Source organism: Syzygium oleosum, unplaced genomic scaffold (assembly GCF_021117445.2).
Source record: "Syzygium oleosum isolate NSW1041296 unplaced genomic scaffold, Sole_v2.1 Sole_v2.48, whole genome shotgun sequence".
Taxonomy (NCBI): Eukaryota; Viridiplantae; Streptophyta; class Magnoliopsida; order Myrtales; family Myrtaceae; genus Syzygium; species Syzygium oleosum.
In genome coordinates this window covers 1,801,307-1,819,282 of record NW_026607532.1, presented here as the reverse complement: position 1 = coordinate 1,819,282, position 17,976 = coordinate 1,801,307, and the positions used below count along the sequence as shown (strand labels likewise).

Sequence of the window (17,976 nt, the reverse complement as noted above, 5' to 3'; positions counted from 1 at the left end):
ATTGAGGCATAATGTTGTTTCCTTTCAAGATGAACTGAAGAATCTTCAAAGTTTAATGCTAGAGGTCACACTCTACAAACTAGATATACAATCAAACCCCGAGTTATCACAAAATTCTCCTTTGCTGAACGGATTTTTTTCAGTTCTACATTAAGCCTCAAACTGGTTTTCACACTATCCTGACCTTCAATGTCAATTTAATCGTGTACCCAACTGTTCGCTATGGTGTCGATGTATTGTATATTACTGATGGAACTGTTTATACGGTGATGAACTGGCAATGATGTGGTGCTCACTATAGACCGTATCTAAAATAAAACAACAGCACGCACACGAATCTGCTCTATTGAAAAAACCTAATGAATTCCGTCAAATCTAGCACAAATCAGATTGCAAAAATAGATTTTGGCACAGGTGACGAGTTCTCAAGCCATCATTCTTGACATTCATTTTATTTTCCTTGCAAATGCAATGATCCCTTTGCTCATGTATGCATATGTGGTTAAAATTTTTATCTATTAAAAGAATCAGTGCCAAATTAGATCAAAACAGACGGTCTTGTCAGTTGCTACTTATGGCCACGCTACCTGAAAATTGGTTGACAGATTGATTTAAAGCAATTAATGAAGTTCAAGGTAATATCTACTAAACTCTGGGATAAAATTAAAAGGATCCTTAAAGTGCAAATTTTTCCAGGTCTTAAGCCATCTTAAAATAAGACTTCTCGCCTAAGCTAGTGTTTTTAAAACCAAACCAAAAGGTTTTTTAGCCACAGATTTTAGCCGATATCAATCAGTTCAACCTGGTATGGGACAGCAATTCGGCTCAATCTCTAATCTGGTTTTGGAACACTGGTTTTAGCAATGAATATGCTAAGTAAGCTATATTTCAAATTAAGACACAAAACAGTCTTCAGACGAATCCTCAACTGCTTTTCTATTAGAATACAATCCTAGATCTTACCATCTTCGTGTGTAAGAACTCCCTTGATCAGAATCGGCAATTTTGTAATTGATCTCAACCATCCAATGTCCTGCAGCATTGTAATTTAGTTACGTGACAACCAAGATACCAAATAAAGCAAACAGAGACATTATAAAGATCCAGTTATCATTCGTAGATCATGACGACAAACGAAAATTGAATGAAAAAAGTCACTGTAAGATAGCTATCAAAACTATTTCCACACTGGATGACACTACCTCACACATCTCATTCATTCAGAAAACACGATTCTTTTGATGAAACATTACCCAGAAAAAATTTCAAGGATTAATTACAAAGTAATTTAAGATGGTATGGAGGTACACCTTCCAAGTCGAAGAAGCATCCAAAGTTGAATCAGCAAAAGCTTGTACGTTTGAACCCTCATCCTGCAATTTGCAGCGGAGGCAAAGGAAAAGGGGAGCGAGAGTGAGAGAGATGTTATGCCAAATTTCTGCAATTAACAAACTATAAAAATTTGAGTCATCTCTATAAGGTTATTTAGGCAGCGAAAATGTTTTCAATGGTCAAGTATTGACCATACATTTTCTGTTGCCTCACGATATCCAAACCCTTTGTTTCTTGTTTCTTCACCTCAAGATACAACGGTAAAAATTATGTTCTCTAAGCAAATGAACCATAAAAAAAACTCCTCCAGACACAGATATAATCAAACGGAACAGTTATAGAAAAAAGAGAGCCAATGAATACAATACTCTTTGCCCCGAGGGCAAGCTTTGCACAAGAGAAGCACAGAGTTCATTAAATAAATCTCCACTAGGCTGAGCCTAATACCATGATATCCACAACATCAATGCCACAGTGAGCATTTCTTTTTGTTTTGCTACCTTGCTAATGTCAAAGAGAGTTACAAACTCTGAAAAAATAGAGCAGCATATAACAGGGTACACAGATAATGACGAAAACAGCCTCCATGCCCATCAAAGGAGATTGGTCAATGAGATATTAGTAACATAGATATATCCCCATGCATGAATCTCCATTGAATAGGTAAAATTATATTGCTATCGACAGATCCTCAAATAGAAAAGAAATCATTCACTCACAGAGACAACTTGAGTTGAGAGTAGACCTTCAAAATTCTTCAACTGAGGCACTACCATTCTGAGAGAGAGAGAGAGAGAGAGAGAGAGTTAACTGTACCCGAACTTTGTTTTATGACCATGATATCCATGCCCCAATGGGGGTGGGGGAGCAAGAGAGGGAGAGGAAAGCATTTTACTTGTTCTTTATGTCTGCCTCCCTTCTGCCAAGTCTGGGAACATCGACAGTAAGAACAATTGCTTTGTATCCACTTCTTTCAGCTCTTTGTACAAGCCGAGCTGTAATATCCCGTCTCTTGTATACCTGCATAAGAGATGCACTCATTATGGAGATGAAATCTTAATGGAGAATGTAAAAAGCCAAGAAAACTGGAGATTCTTAATCAAATAGATGCTTACATATATTTGAAATAATCGAATGGCATCACAGCTGGACGCGACCTCTTCCACAGTGCACATAGACATATATGAAAGAATCTAGAGTAAAAAGTTGAATTGAGTATGTTATAGCAACAAAATTAAGATAACAAATATTTGGTAATATATTACCATGATGACATTACATGCAGCAGCTGCTCTTGCGGTAGCAACCTCTCCTGGAAGATGGAAAAATTGCATCACTAGCTCCGTTCGTTTGGCGGAAAATATTCTCCTTTTGGAAAATATTTTCCTGAAAGTCATTTTCCTGGAAAATGTTTTCCCGGAACATAATTTTCCGGTGTTCGGCGACCAATATGAAAAAGTTTCGGAAAATATTTTTCGCCGCGCATGGCGGCGCGGCGGTGGCCGCGACCGCGGCGGCGCGGCGGCGGCGGCGGCGGCGGCCGGAGACCGGCGGCGGCGGCGGCGGCGGCGACCGGCGGCGGCGCGCCGGAGACCGGCGGCGGCGCGGCCGCGGCGGCCGGCGGCGGCGGCGGCGGCGACCGGCGGCGGCGGCGCGCGGCAGCGACCAGCGGCGGCGGCCGGAGACAGCGCGGCGCGGCGGCCGGCGACCGGCGGCGGCGGCCGGAGACCGGCGGCGGCGGCGGCCGGCGACCGCGGCGGCCGGCGGGCGGCGGCGGCCGGCGACCGCGGCGGCGGCCGCGGCGGCCGGCGACCGGGCGGCGGCGACGCGGCGGCCGGCGACCGGAGGCGGTGGTGGCCGGCGACCTTAGTGAAGAAAAAGAAGAAGAAGCTTCGGAAAATGATTTCCGCTTTTGAAGAAGCGGAAGTCATTTTCCATAGACTTAGGCTATTTTGTGAAGGGGGGAAGGATAATATTTTTCCACGGAAAACGTTTTTCGCCCTCCGAACACCGGAAAATCCGGAAAATATTTTCCGGAAGAATATTTTCCGCCAAACGAACGGAGCCTAAATTCAAAATAAGCAAATGTGTGAAAGAGCTCCTCCAAGAAAATTCAGGTTTCACACCTTCAGGATGTGCTAACTTATGCAAAGCAGTTGGAGCAATCATAATGGGTGCAGCAACGTTATAGCCCAATATAGTAGTCGACAAACTAATTTTGCTCACATCAATGAGGATTCTCGGCCTAAACCTACCAGAAATACATGTGTTGAGAATTAACAAACAACATAATATGGTTGGTGCAGATTTTAATCTGACCAGCATTCATTAGGCATTACGTTTTCTTTAAGTGTATACTGGTCTTCCGCTCCACCTGCATAAAAGTCATAGTACATTTTCGGAAGGGCTTGCCTAGCCAATTCTTGATACTCATTCACGTTGACAGGATCCTCGGTCATGTTTCCTGAATAAAAATATTAAGTGTTATTAACTCAACAGCTTAACAATTTCTCCTACATGTGACTCCGCGAATTTTGATTGTCAACAAAAAGGTGACCACAACAATAGCCCTACAAATACTCTTCCCTTCATATATGGTCCTAGAATCAACATGCAACTTATAAACAAATACCGACGTAACTAGCAAAATCATATCATCTTACTTCAAAGTATGTCACTAGTCCATTGCATACCCTTACTAAGAGCACACAAAATACCACATCAAGCAAATGAACCTACAAAAGATCTAAAACAATTTACCATAAACTAACGGCATATCTGCAACTTGAATGTGCCCGCACGAATTCACACTAAGTCTAAACAGAAGAGCGAAAAGTATGGAATGGCGATCGTAATGCACCCACATCCCTCGCCGTATCTACAGCTATAACTACAGCACGCAAACATATCGAAACGCAATCAACATCAAAGCCACACGCAGCTCATAAATTTAGAACAGAATCAAGTCCTTGTCATATTCTGCCAGTAATCAACCCAAGTCATTTCGCACATGGCACCATACTTCATCAACATGCTCGCCGTTCCTCTAAAGCTCGGGTGACTCATGAAGTCACACATAGCCGAACCTTGAACCTATCAGCACGCTACGACGATCCCGAGAACGAGTCAGCGCAACCATTTCCGAATCTTGCGCTAGCCCAACCACCCACCCACATGAACCTTTATCACAAACTCCCACATGACGACGGGTCAATGAATTTTTCGTCAGTCATGACTGCATGCGCACCAAAAAAAAAATGCGATCTTTCCGCATCACAGACGCTACGGATGCTCTAGAAAGTGCAGAGCAGACGAGTCACTCTGCGCACTCGAATCAAAGAAGAGAGAGACGATCGAAATGGCGCGATGTTTCGCAGGATAAGCAAGATCGACCCTTGGGTTTTTTCACACGATCGGAGCAAAATCTCCGGTTCAAGGACGAAACTCGATTTAGGACAGTAGTGAGTTGAGCGATACGAGGAAGTTGACTCTCTTCAATATATATTATAATGAAGCTATGGATGAGGATAATTCATGCACGTCCCATTCTATATTTAAAATCATTTCTTATGTTTATTCTTCCTTCGTTTTTTCAATTTTATTAAAAGACGAAAACGTCCCTTCCAAATAACATTTTTTTCATGGAAGCCACTTCTTCCGCACCCGTTACATTGCCTTGGTATTTATCCTCTTCTGAACTTATTTCCAACATTACAATCTGACCAAGCACTAATCATGTATTAGAATAAAGAAATATTAGTTTTATCTGCAAATTGTATACTTTACTTCCCTAGATTATTTTCATGGTTGTGAATTTTTCGACTTCCATTTTTGGTACAAATTTACGAGAATTTACTCAAAGACTTCCATTTTCATGATTGATGTTTGCATTATCCACGATTTATTCATCTTTGATTGTATTGTTTTTTGTTGTACAGTCACTATGGAAAGACACTATTGTTTTCTGCTTAAATGTATCTATTGATGATCAAAGTATGAATGGTGAAAATAGTAATCAATCATCTCAACAAGTTCATTTGAAACTTTACCAGGTAATTGTCGAACTCGAGAGGATCTTTTGAGAAGTGTGCGGACGTATCTTCTTGCTTAAGGTTAGTTTGTTTCTATAAAAAGGTCAAAGAGAGACAAATATGTTCTTCTTAGTTGTGATATGAAAGTTAATTATCATGATCGACAAAATATTCCTATTGCAAGTCAGAAGAAAGACCGGACCTCCTTTGATTGATTGGCCTTTTAGAGTGTTTTGTTATAAAAAGAAGAACGGATCATGATCACTCAAAATATTGAATGCATCACACGATAAATAATTAAAAATTAGATTATTACATTCACCGAATAAAATGAAAGTTGAGCGGTTAAAATACATGAACTACAACGTAATGAAGAATATTAAAATTATAATTGTAAATGATTTTTTTCACTCTTACTTATGCTTAAGTTGTTTTTTGAGTAATAGTTTCTCAGTACAAAAAAAAAAGAAATAGACAACTCATTAACTTAGTTTTTTTTTGTTGGAAACACAATAATTAGTTAGCTATCTACCAAATAAACTATTTTTGGGAAAAGTGGTACACCAATTTTGTTATAAATGGAGAAAGAAAAGGAAAAAACCAAAAATTTAAAAAATAAAATAAAAGAAGGCAAGCAATAATCTTAAATAAAAAAAGGGGCCCCTTATTTAATTTAATAAATGTTGTCTGAGAGAAGTACCAATATTTTCGTTTTAGTAAAATTGAAATAGAAGAAAACGAAGAAAAAAAAAGTAAGAAATAATTTTAAATCAAGAGTGAGACCCATGAGGGATAATGTAGTCAAGTCAATGTAAAAGTGGATGTCAGAAGCTGATAAGCGGTGCAACTAGTAATAAGGAAAACCTATATTAATTCGTATTAATATACAATTATGGATATACAGTATGTTGTGAATCAATTAAACAAGTTAAACTATATTTCTCTATTAAATTTATGACTCAATCTATTATAGACGCGATTAATCATGGAGTGCATTGATCGCAATCTTACATGATATTATCGATAGTAGGTTTCATGTAGATCTTTCATAATCGAATTTGTACGATACTATTTACTGTGAATCAAGTATTCAAACTTGAAGCGAAAGAAAGTGAAATAATGCATTATTCGCGTTGTTCAAATTCTCTTCGCCAACTTGACGTATCGATCCATGACATTCAGTTTTTTGGCCAACGTGCTTCATACCCATCTGCTGTTATGGAATTTTGCGAATTTAAGATTGCAGAGAGGACTTTAACTCTACACCAAATATGATCTGTTTACGTAGCTAGAGCCGTCAAAGACTGCTTACTAGCTCCATCGTGGAGAAGCTCCATCACCATAATCCCACCCGAGGTGCTGGAGATCTAAAATCTCACCCATCGGAGTGAAAAGTACTTGGACCACAATCACAAACAAGTTCAAACTCACGAGTCACGACATTGTAAGTGTGACATTCTGAAAATTAGTCCATTTGGGGATTTATAAAATACTGAGTTTTATGAATGTACTCGTAGTTAGTTCTCACCCGAAACTGATCATTCATGGGATACTAACCAGTAGGGAAAGGCTAATTAGGGATTTAAAATTTGTACGACTAAAGAAATTCAATCGTGAATGGACTTTCGACCATGAAATCGTCGAGGTGATATTTTGAGCCACTGTTGGCCGATCAAGGATAGTCAGGGGACAATTCGCCACTATCATAGTAGTGGATCGCGGGTGATTCCGCTGGACCGCGAAATGACTTGACGCATGATCCTGAACCTATACCAAACGATCGTGCCCCTCGGATCTAGTAATTGATCCTCGCGATTTTATTGACAACCGAAGTCGTTACAGTTTGAATAAATTGCACGTGACTCGATTTAGTATCAGTCACGGGTCGGATATGCGAATTTCCCCAACAAGCCGCCCGTTAGTTTGAGAAACGCTCGAGTTGCGTTTAGTAAAATTTGATTATTTAATTTAGCCCAATTTGGACATCGGAAAAATTTGGAAGTCACAACGGGACGTTAAGACGACGTTGCGGATGGAACGTGCAATTTTGGACGGTCCCGATTCCTTCAGAAAAATTCGATTTCGGCGAGAAACGGCGGAAGTGACCGTTTTACCCTTGGGATTTATTAAAGGGTTAGTTTTAAAGGGCGAGGGCATTTTGATCATTTTACCCTCAAAGTTCGGAAAAGACAATTTTGCCCTTGGACTTTTTGACAAATTACAAGACTACCCTTGGATTTTTTGGCAAGATTCGATCTGGGCCGTCGATTTCAAGATTAGATCGAATCTGAACCGTTGGATCAAAAAGATTAGACAAGGGCGTTTTGGTAATTTGCCGTTTTGGGTCAAGAACACTATTTAGGTCAAGAAGACCCATTTCTCTCTCGCATTTCTCTCCCCCCCTTGCCGTGAAAAAAAACCCCCCCCCCCCCACCGTGAGCCTCTCCGATCTCTCTCTCTCTCGCCCGGACCGCCGATCGCTGGCACCGCCGCCCGCCGGACCGCCGCCGTGCCGCGCCGTCCTCGCCGTTGCACCGCCACCAGCCCCACGCCGTCCGTCTCTCTCTCTCCTCTCCTTCCCGTGTGGCCGTGGGTCTCGGCCAAGGGAGCCGCGCCGCCGCCGCTCGCCAGTCGCCACCACCAAGCCGCGCCGCCGTTCGCCGCCGTTCCCGATTAGGTTGCCGCCGCTTTCGTTCTAGCCGCGTGAGTCTAGAACTAGGTAAGTCGCGGCCTAAACTTTATCTAGTATATCGGGTTGTTTCGGACCTAGCTAGACACGGGTTGTTATGGTTTTGCGGGCAAAGTTGATTTGCGAGGCCTAGGAATGAATTCGGAGAGTTTTGACGGAAATTTTAGAGGCCGATCAATGCTGTGATGTGCTATTCAGTATGCTGTGGGGTGCTGTTTGAGACGCGATTGGTACCGTTAAGTCCGGCTCGGGATTTTATGCAAGTGTCATGAAGAGTCGGAAGCGTGAAATTGTGATTTTGGGTGCAGAAAATACTGTTTGCTGGCTGTGATATGCCGTGTGATGTGCTGTGAGTGGCTGTTCGGTATGCTGTTAGTACCATTAGGACCGGCTCGTAATTTGATGGAAGTGTCGTGAAGAGCCGAGAATGAAATATTGTGATTTTGAGTGTGAAAATGGCAAATTGATGGCTGTGTTGTGTGGTTCTAAGTGTTGTGATGTGTTGTTGGGCGTGTGGTTTGTGCCATTAGATCTGGCTCAGAATTTTATGAAAGTGCCGTGAAGAGCCGGGAGTGAGATATGGTGATTTTGAGGGCGAAAAAGGCTGATTGATGGCTGTGATGTGTGGTTTTAGGTGCTGTGGGGTGCTGTTTGTAGTGTGGTTGGTACTGTTAGGTCCGGCTTGAGATTCTGTGAAAATGCCGTGAAGGGCCTGAACTGATTTGATAACGTTTTGGTGTGGAAAAATGCCAGTTTGTGTGTTGATCGTGTGTTTTGTGATATGACTGTGTGGTTGTGATTTATTGGGTGCCATTGTGTGCACGGAATTAAATGCGAATGTGTGCGAGTGTGAGATTGGGATCGGGCCGAGGCGTCGTAAGCTCGGGTCGCGATCACGTAGGCCTGTCGCATTTGGCACAGGCTGAGGATTGAGGAAATGGGAAATGAGATTGGCCCGAGGCACGATCAGCTCGGGTGAGACCGGGATCGGACCGAGGCATTATAAGCTCGGGTTTCGATCAGGTAGGCCTGTCGCATTTGGCGCGGGCTGAGGAAAGAACGTGTGAATGGGATCGGACCGAGGCGTGTGATGCTCAGGGCGCGGTCGAGTGGGCCGAGGCGTGTTGACGCGGGCCGGGAAGGTGTTTGAGGAAATGTGGGTACGACGAGTGGGTTGGAAATGTGGTGTGATTGATGGGTGAATTGATATGTGGAAAGTTCGTATGTTGTGGCATGTGCGTGCGAAATAAATTGTTATGAGTATGGACTAATGTGCAGGTTGCGTGTGCCGAGAGTCCAAGTATGTGTGCTTGTGGATTGTTGTTTGTGAATTGGTTGGTTGCGTGTCTGATGTGTCTGGACTTACGTGGTAACCTAGGTAGGGTTTAGGTTGTAACTTATTGAGAAGTGTCTCATGGTTGTATCAACCAAACCATTTCAGAGCCCCCGCCTGAGCCATGAACATATTGAGGTCGACTCGGAGTCGTCGGGTGAACAGAAAGCTGAGGAGGATTCAGGTGGTGATGCCAAGGACAGTGAGTCAGAGTGAACGCCTCCGAGAGGGCGTAGGAACTAGTTCTGGGAGCGAGGCAATAGTTTGAGAGTGCCCCATTTTCGGATAATGCTGATCTTTTTTGTATTTTGGGAAGTTAATAGTTAATGGTTCGGTGTGCTTGTAAATTATAATGGATATTGTAAATCTTTGGAAGTGTAATGTATATATATATGTTGGCGGTTCTGCGATCTAGTTATTCTTGGTAGTCTCCAATTTTATTGTCCGGGATTTTATAATTGTTTCCGCCGCGAATCAACTCTGATGGGAACATTGGGTCGGCGACGTGTTCCTGGGACGTCGCATTGAATCGACTCGAGCATGTGGGATGTCAGGAGCCTGAAAGGAGTTCGGGGCGTGACAGTAAGAATATGAACCTGCATCATAAGTCCATTACCATTTGCGGTTAATGTGGCGTAAAACTATCAAAATGGATCATAAACTCATTTCTTAAATCATATAACAATCGATGGGTCGTAAATGGGTTTACAACTTGTTTAAACTCGACTCATCTCTCTCGCCCTCACTTAATCTCGTGCTCCCTCGTTCTGCACTCTCATCTCTGTTTGGGTGTGAATCTTCTTAGATTGAGTTAAATATGAAAGTATTTTAGTAATATAAGTCGGGTTGAGTATGGGTCATTAGATTTAAATGGATTAAAACGGGTTAAATGGATCTATTTAGGTTGGACCATTTTCGATCCGACCGACTGCTCATTTGACAAGTCATTGGCTTTACGTGAGGTAATCGCGGTGTGACAATTATCAAGAAGTCCAAAATGTGTTTTTGGTCTGTCTAGTCTTGGCAGTTATTCTCAAGGCCTTTTCATTTTGGTGTGTTGACTTTTCAATTTGTCATCAATAATGGAAACACATACAGGAGTGGTTAAGACTCAAGCCAATGCCCTCTTTTACTCGAGAGGGGCGTCCGGTGTTACTCGGGGTTTAATGTGTTGAATGTAGTAATTCGTGGACAGTGACATGGAGCTCGATTGCATTAGGGATTGGTTTAGCTGCGGGCCAATTAGGAGCATCAATGCTGCAACTGGTCCGTCATCAGCTGTTGTTTGGTCTGAATCTTCACCGATTTCCTCACTTATAGCTGCAGGCAATAACAATGTATCCCTCTTGATCAGCTAATTGGCTCGCCACTGCAAACCCTGAATAAGATGTCGCGCTACCTTGTACAAGCTAGAGCACTGAAATGATCCTGCTCATTATGCCATAGTCAAGTATATTTTCCATCACCAATGGTATACTAAATATGAGGTTGAGTCAGATAACCAACATTTCGAATCTTTATCCTTGCATAAGATGAATCCACTAGAACATCCGGAACCCAAATGCTTCTATCATCCAGAATCTTTCTCCGAGCAAGTATCTGTTGGTGGGATCGTCTGTTTGTGAGAGATTCTGGGCTGTACAAAATAGATCTCTGTGGCCAATGGCCTGGGATGTTTAAAACTTAACCCCGGACTTTGTTTGCATCAACCATCATCCTCCAACTGAGTTTACGTAGCAAACACGGCCATGGTTTTAGAGCTAGGAACAGGGCTTTCTCCCGAGTCATGAGGGATGTTCTAACGAAACTTTCTAACCACAGCATCTATTGTACAACATACAGAAACTGGACAATGAAATGTTGACATGTTGTAAATCGGTAATGCCTGAGCCACATATCTGATTAAGGTTCATCTAACTGCCCAGAGGTAGTAAGTCTATTTAATCGTGACAACTGAAACCATACGTGTGCTATCCTGTTTGTTTAAAGCTAGACTAGCCTGAGCTTGTGAAATGATATTGCACGTTTTGCATTTTGTCTCCACTTAAAGATGTTGTCTTTGATAAAAATTTCTTTCTTACTTGACATGCAGTAACGTAACATCACCACGTCTGTGTGGATTCTTTACGGTCTGCGCTATACTGTATCTTTCTGCATCTGTAGGATCCATTCCACAAACAAGAGCAGAAGTAAACTGATGCACAACCATTGGCCAAGTGATTAGAGGGAGGTGAACTTCGCTCATTTCATTTTCTTTATCTGGGTTCCAATTTTGGCTCTGGGGAAATGTATATGACTTGGAACCTCTTACCAGATTCTGCGGGACAATGTTTAATCAGGTTTGTCAATGTTCTTGAACCTTGTGTTGGAATAAAAGGCTAAAATTAAATTTCATTGAAGTACATGCAGGAATAATCGCTATTACCTGCTGGCTTGGGCTACGAGAGTAGTAGCAGCAGCTAATAAACAGAGAGTCCCCAAGGCTGCAGGAGGATAGTAGAGGATGACTAGGGGCAAAAATGTGCTCTCAGGACTTGCACAAACACAGGAGCATCCAATCCATTATTCACTTCCGAAAAGCACTCATGTCTGTAATTAATTTTACCCAGCCTTCTACTGGTGGGAAGCACTGTTCTTTCGCATCATTTAGAGGACATTCGTGATGATACTGACTTGGCAAAGTTGATTGGAAGGTAGTAGAGTCAAAAGAGACGGATCAATTACATGTCTTACAAGGATTTTATGCTTCAAATTTGATGCTCAAAAGTACTATTTGACATTAACATCTACTGATGAACCAAGAAAAAACCAGCTTTGACTATCACAAATCTATACTGATGCTCTGACTCTGACTCCAATTTTATTTTTGATCATGAAACATGACAACTATTCACATAACATCGCAAACTACAAGCGATAATACAACAAGGGCATCGTTTATTTACCTATGTGAATCTTATCTTCATGGATGCTGCAGCGCGAATTTAGAGAGAGGAATGAAGTCTCTCGCGATCTGTTATCACATGGCCCCTGGTGATATCCTTTATGGTGGGACATCCAGATAGTGCCATCGTAAGCTCGAGCTCATCCTTCAGCATCTCAGTGACCCTTCTAACTCCACTTTCCCCTTTTGCTGCCAACCCATATACTACAGGCCTTCCTATCTGTAGTAAGAAGACTGCTATTAGGAGAATGTCAACATTTGTCCTAGGGTACTTGTTCATTTGTGATTCAGGTGTTTTGGTAATGTGAAAAGATAGTTTCTACTAACTTGGCACGATATTATTACCCAAATGCCTCAAGGGTTTGTTACGATACCCCTTACTAATATAGCAGATAGTCCACATCGGGAAATATCAGGAATGTGCCAAACTAATTAAAAGATTGTACCAGAACTGCTTGTGCCCCGAGGGCCAATGCCTTGAAAACATCTGATCCTTGCCGCACTCCTCCATCAACAAAAACATTGTGATCACTCTTGGTTGAGTAGTCCCCCCACGTCGCCGTCCTTTACTGGCTAAGCCATCACCGACCGCGAGGCCGTGGTCTGCTGTTCGTGATCCTCAGTCCAATCTACAATATTTCGAATTAGGTAAAAAAATCTTATCAAATTTGATTTTTTTTTAATATTTGTTTCCTAATTCGAAAATTGTGATCTTGTTTGAATATTCGGGTGATATGCCATATCCATAAAATTTTCGGGTATCCTTTAAATTAGGAAAATTTCCTAATTTCACAACGTGTTGTGGTCGACAATTCGATCTCATATCCGAGGTACAATTTTCGATCACACGGAAAATCGGCCAATTCGATCCTCATGTCGTAGGATACGATTTGTCGATTTTTTTTATTTCTAAATTTGAATGGATATGAATAATATTTTGGGTGATTGGATGTTATCTCTGATTTCGATTTGATTCGATTTTATTTTATTCTTATCCAAAAAAGAAATCTCAAAAAAGATTGGATAGGATTAGGTAAATACTAGATAATATTTGGATAGATTTTAATAGATAGCTTTACATGTTTATATTCGATTGCATGTTTATATAAGATTTTAAAATCAATTAGAATGGAATTTAGAACCTTTCCTTTTCTAAATAAATCACATGCTAGGATAGCGTTTATCTAGTTAAGATAGGATTCCGATTTAAATTAGGATTTAGCCTAGTTTAATTCCTAAGACGAATTGGTTAATATCTTAATCAATATAATTCATTTTCATTATTTTTTAGTTACAAATTTAATAAAAAAAAAACCAAAAAATATCATCTTAGAATAAATTAGATTCTTTTCTAGGATAGAATTCATGTTTAAATTAGGGTATTTACTTAATTCCGAATTTTAATAAAAAAAATATTAAAAAAACATACACATGTCATGTAGTTTAGGTCATGTCATATTGCTATGTCATGTGCATGTCATATAGTTTGTATATTAGGCTCATTTAATTAGAAATTGCACATAGATTAGTTTTCATTAAATAAGAGAAAACCTAAAAGAATTGATTTGAATTGCTTGAAAAATAGAAACCATGATTAAGGTAATCACGTGTTCTCTAATTATTATTACTGCAGATGATTGTGTTGCTTCGAGGTAAGTAAATTCCCTCCATGCCTTTGCAATTTATTTATCGTTTTGATTATTGGGTTTTTTCATTAATGGTTGCATACCCGCATGATTAGCTCATATGTTATTGGTTAGGTTAAAATTAGTTCAAGCTGCTTGCAAAATGTTTTTTTGAAAGTAAAAAAGAAAAGGTACCGAAATGGTGTTAAGTAATCTAGCGTAATCAAGTCCCGAATTCATAATCTCTGGTTCATAGAAATAAAGTAAATATCTCAATACTTTACTTGGATTTTTAACAACCCACCAAGAATAAATTAATGGCGACTTCAAAATGAAAATGATTTGTATGTTAAATATTTAACCTAAGTTGCGAATTGGTATGACTTTGGAAGGGCCTGAATTAAGCGTGAGCTTAATAATCCATTAGCTAATCCTTAGGTTGTGCACTGTTCTAGTGGATCACGACAATATTTAGTCACGGAGTTCACACATTAGAGACGCACAACGATAGCGTGGGAGCATCATCTATCAAAACTGATTTATTTCATGGGAAGAAAAATTGAAAAGAAAAGGTCTCTATTCACCATCTTTTATAATTTTAAAGTAAGTTTGGCAAAGTCCTACGATTGATTGCAACATGACAACGTGAAACACATTCCTAATGAAAGCGAACCTCAGAGTTCGGATGGACCAAAGTCATTAAAGCCCGCTGGGTTTGTTCCAACAGTACAGATATGAGTTGGCCACGTAAGCCGTTCCTTTGCTTTTCAGGTCAAAGTCAACGTCAATTTGGATGGACGGCCTTGTCAAGGCTTATTTAATTGGGAGGAAGAGAGACATAATTGGTGTGTTAGGCCCACATTTTTGGAATCCTATGCTGCTTTTGCATGTGATGCTTGGACAAGGAGTAACACTGAATAAATCATCGTTTCAAGCTGAAGGAACAAAGAAAGTTGTTTTTCTTTAGAAAATTAAAATGAGGAGCAATAGTGATAGATTTACACTAATTTTTCTAACGTTATTTGGTTAAAATCAGGAATGGCTACAATACAAAAAAAATCAATGGATCCTTTTAGTTTTATTAACTAGGACAAAAGCCACAAAAAATCCTAAACTATACTCATTGTAGCACATTTATCTTGAATTTTTTTTCTGTGACACCTAAAATCCCAAATTTGTACCTGTGTGACATATTTACCCTCTGTCAAAATTTTGTCAATGAAAACCGTTAAAAATTTACCTACATGGATGCTAGAGAGCAAATGGTATTGACATGGTGCCCGCGTGACTTAAGTAAAATAAAAACGACATTATTTTGACTGAAAAATAATCTAATAGATGCTTGACATAAGGTAAATGTGTCACTTAGATACAAATTTGGGGTTTTTTGTCATGAGAAAATGTTTAGGGTAAATGTGTGACATTCCGAATTTCGACCCATTTCTGGGATTTATAAAACGTGTATTTCGTCAGTACGCTTATAATAAAATCTCGCCCAGAACTGATCACTCTTGGGTTATTTTTAAATTAGAGATTTCACTAGAAACGCACTCGATCGAATTTGGCCGTTATTTAGAGCCTGAACTTTGGTGTCGAATTTCTCGGAGTTTCGTGATAAATTTAATTGGACGGTGTCAATATTACTGTGGCCAGCCTCGATATTACCCGGGATAAGTGAAAAGTGAAATTTGAATCGGGTGCGGATTTGAACTAGTAAACCTCCTTCTGGGTTTATTTTAGTTAGTATTTTGGCCCTTTTTCCTAATTTATTAATTAGGGTTTTCGTGGGCCATTGGATCGAATTCGGGTTTGAACGTAGGCCGTTGGATCGCACTCGAGTGCAAAAGTTTGACTTTTGTCTCTCTCTCTCTCTCTCTCTCTCTCCTGGTCACTTCCCCCTCTTACGCTTACGTCCACTCCCCCCCCCCCCCCTTCCCCATGCAACTCTCTCTCTCCTCCTTTTTCTTTTATTTTCTTTTCTTCTTCTTTCTTCTTCTTCTCTTCTTCTTCTTCTTCTTCTCTTCCGCCCCGCCTGCTCCTGCTCCTCTCTGCTGTCCAACGCTCGCCGCACCCGACCGTCATCAGCCGTCCGCCCGCCGCTGCTCCTCGCCCAGCCGTCGCGCCGTCCGTCATGTGCTTTGCCCTTTGCCCGTCGCCGCAGCGAGCCCAACTCGCGGGCCGAGCTCGTTCTCGCCCGGCTCGGCTCGGCGCATGCGCGCATCGCCGTCCCAGAGCACGCGCCCCCCCTCTTGGCTCGCCACCACCACCCAGCTTTACCCCCCCAAGCCGCCGTCTCCCCTGCTACTCCGGCGACAACGCGACTGCCTTTGCTTCGCCACCCCTCCGCTCCCAGCCGTTCGCCCCTGTCTCGACCGATCGTCGCCGCTGCCTTGGCCGAGCCAGTCACCATCGCTCATCGCCACCGCAGTGCCGACCAGCTCGCCAGCCAGCCCGGCCACCTGCCCAGCCGAGTGCTCGGCCGTGGCCGAGCCCATTGCCGCACGCCCAGCTGCTGCCCCGGCCGTGGCCGGACAGCCCAGGTCGCTGCCCTTGCCCGTGGCCGAGTTGCCCAGTCGTTACCCAGCCGTCGCCCACCCACCTAGGCCACTCGCCCGGCCATGGCCGAGGGCCATGCCGAGCCGTGGCCGAGGGCCGTGCCGACCCATGGCCGAGGGTCGTGCCGAGCCGGTACCGTTCACCCGAGCAATTTTGCCCCTAGCCAATTTTTTTTCCGGGCCAAACTTAGGTAAGTGACTTCCTAAACCCTACTTAGTATAATGGGTATTATTAGACTTGTTTGTGGATTGCTTAGTGTCGGTTTGATGGCTAAGTTAGGGCCCGATTTGAGGATTGCATGTGGCTAATTTTTAGACTAAATTGTGGTGACTTTTTAGGTCAATTGGTGACTGTTCATGGCTAGTTTGTGGTGGCATTTGTGAGTGAAATTTTATGCTCGAGTGTGGTCGATTCGTGTTGGTTTATGGGCTGAATGTGGCCGGCTTGAATGACGGAATTGTGAGCCATTATAGTGAGTTTATGACTTGGAAATGGGGCACTTGAAATGTGTTAGAATGCTAGTTGTGCAATGTGGCGAACTTGTGATGCCTTAAGGAACGAATTTGGTACTTGCATGGATTGATTGGAATGAGTGGCGATGGAGTATATTATGGCGTGGTTTGATTATGTGAATAACGTGGGAATTGATTAAATTATGTAGCGTGTGTAATTGCTTGAACAAGCCCGGATCGATCGGAGGGCTGCCAACCTGTAGAGTGTTGACCCGGGACGTGTGGGGTGTTGACCCGGGTCGTAAGTAAGGTCCTGAGGCGTGTTGACGCGGGATAAAGCCCGGATTGATCGGAGGGCTGACCTGAGGCGTGTTTTCGCGGGTCATGAGAAAGTGAGAAAGGACCTATGGGGTGTTGACCCGGGTCGTGAGAAAGGTCATGAGGCGTGTTGACGCGGGACAAAGCTCGGATTGATCGGAGGGTTGACCTATGGGGTGTTGACCCGGGTCGTGGAAAGTGGCTGGACATGCATGCGAAATGTGCTTGATTGAATTGGGTGAATGTACTTGTGTATGGCGCTCGAATGATAGTGATATGTACATTGGGTGTTATTGCATTAATGTGAATTGACTAATAAGCAGAGTTGGCGCATGATTTGAGGAGAGGTAAGTACGTTCATGTGGATTTTATTTGTCGGTTGTTATATTGCATGTGGAGACTCGTTTGGGTACGCATTGGCCTATATGGGGTTTAGGTTGTCTACTTATTGAGATTTATCTCATCCCCCGTTGTTAAACATTTTCAGGTTTGGAGTGATGGATAGTCGTCAAGTGCGGTTCAGAGACCGGGAGTGACCTTGGGCATTTGATGCTTCGTTTCATCTTTTGATGCCCCTCTTTTGTATAGTGAAGTAGGCTACCCAACCACTGTCCCCTTTTGATGTTGTGTATTTGTGAATGCTGTAGTGATATCCCTTGTTATTAACTATCGTTAGGGTTGCTTAAATTTCGCTTC

At 42.1% G+C, this 17,976-nt stretch overlaps 1 protein-coding gene across 2 annotated transcripts in view; it reads right to left on the bottom strand.

The window, feature by feature from the left end:
* The window catches only part of LOC115669122 (peroxisomal (S)-2-hydroxyacid oxidase GLO4-like), a 57,034-nt gene that overhangs the window by 1,243 nt on the left and 37,815 nt on the right, over positions 1-17,976 (bottom strand). Inside the window, exons 1-8 of one of the 2 annotated variants that reach the window (XM_056306856.1) lie at positions 3,652-4,435; positions 3,459-3,583; positions 2,598-2,644; positions 2,448-2,525; positions 2,228-2,352; positions 2,052-2,109; positions 1,311-1,373; positions 964-1,033 (exon numbers count right to left, since the gene is read on the bottom strand). In XM_056306856.1, coding sequence (XP_056162831.1) covers positions 964-1,033; positions 1,311-1,373; positions 2,052-2,109; positions 2,228-2,352; positions 2,448-2,525; positions 2,598-2,644; positions 3,459-3,583; positions 3,652-3,791 — 706 coding nt within the window. In that variant the 5' untranslated portion in view covers positions 3,792-4,435. Of the gene's footprint in view, positions 1-963; positions 1,034-1,310; positions 1,374-2,051; positions 2,110-2,227; positions 2,353-2,447; positions 2,526-2,597; positions 2,645-3,458; positions 3,584-3,651; positions 4,436-17,976 lie in introns of those variants that run through there. The other variant, XM_056306853.1, reaches the window with a different exon arrangement.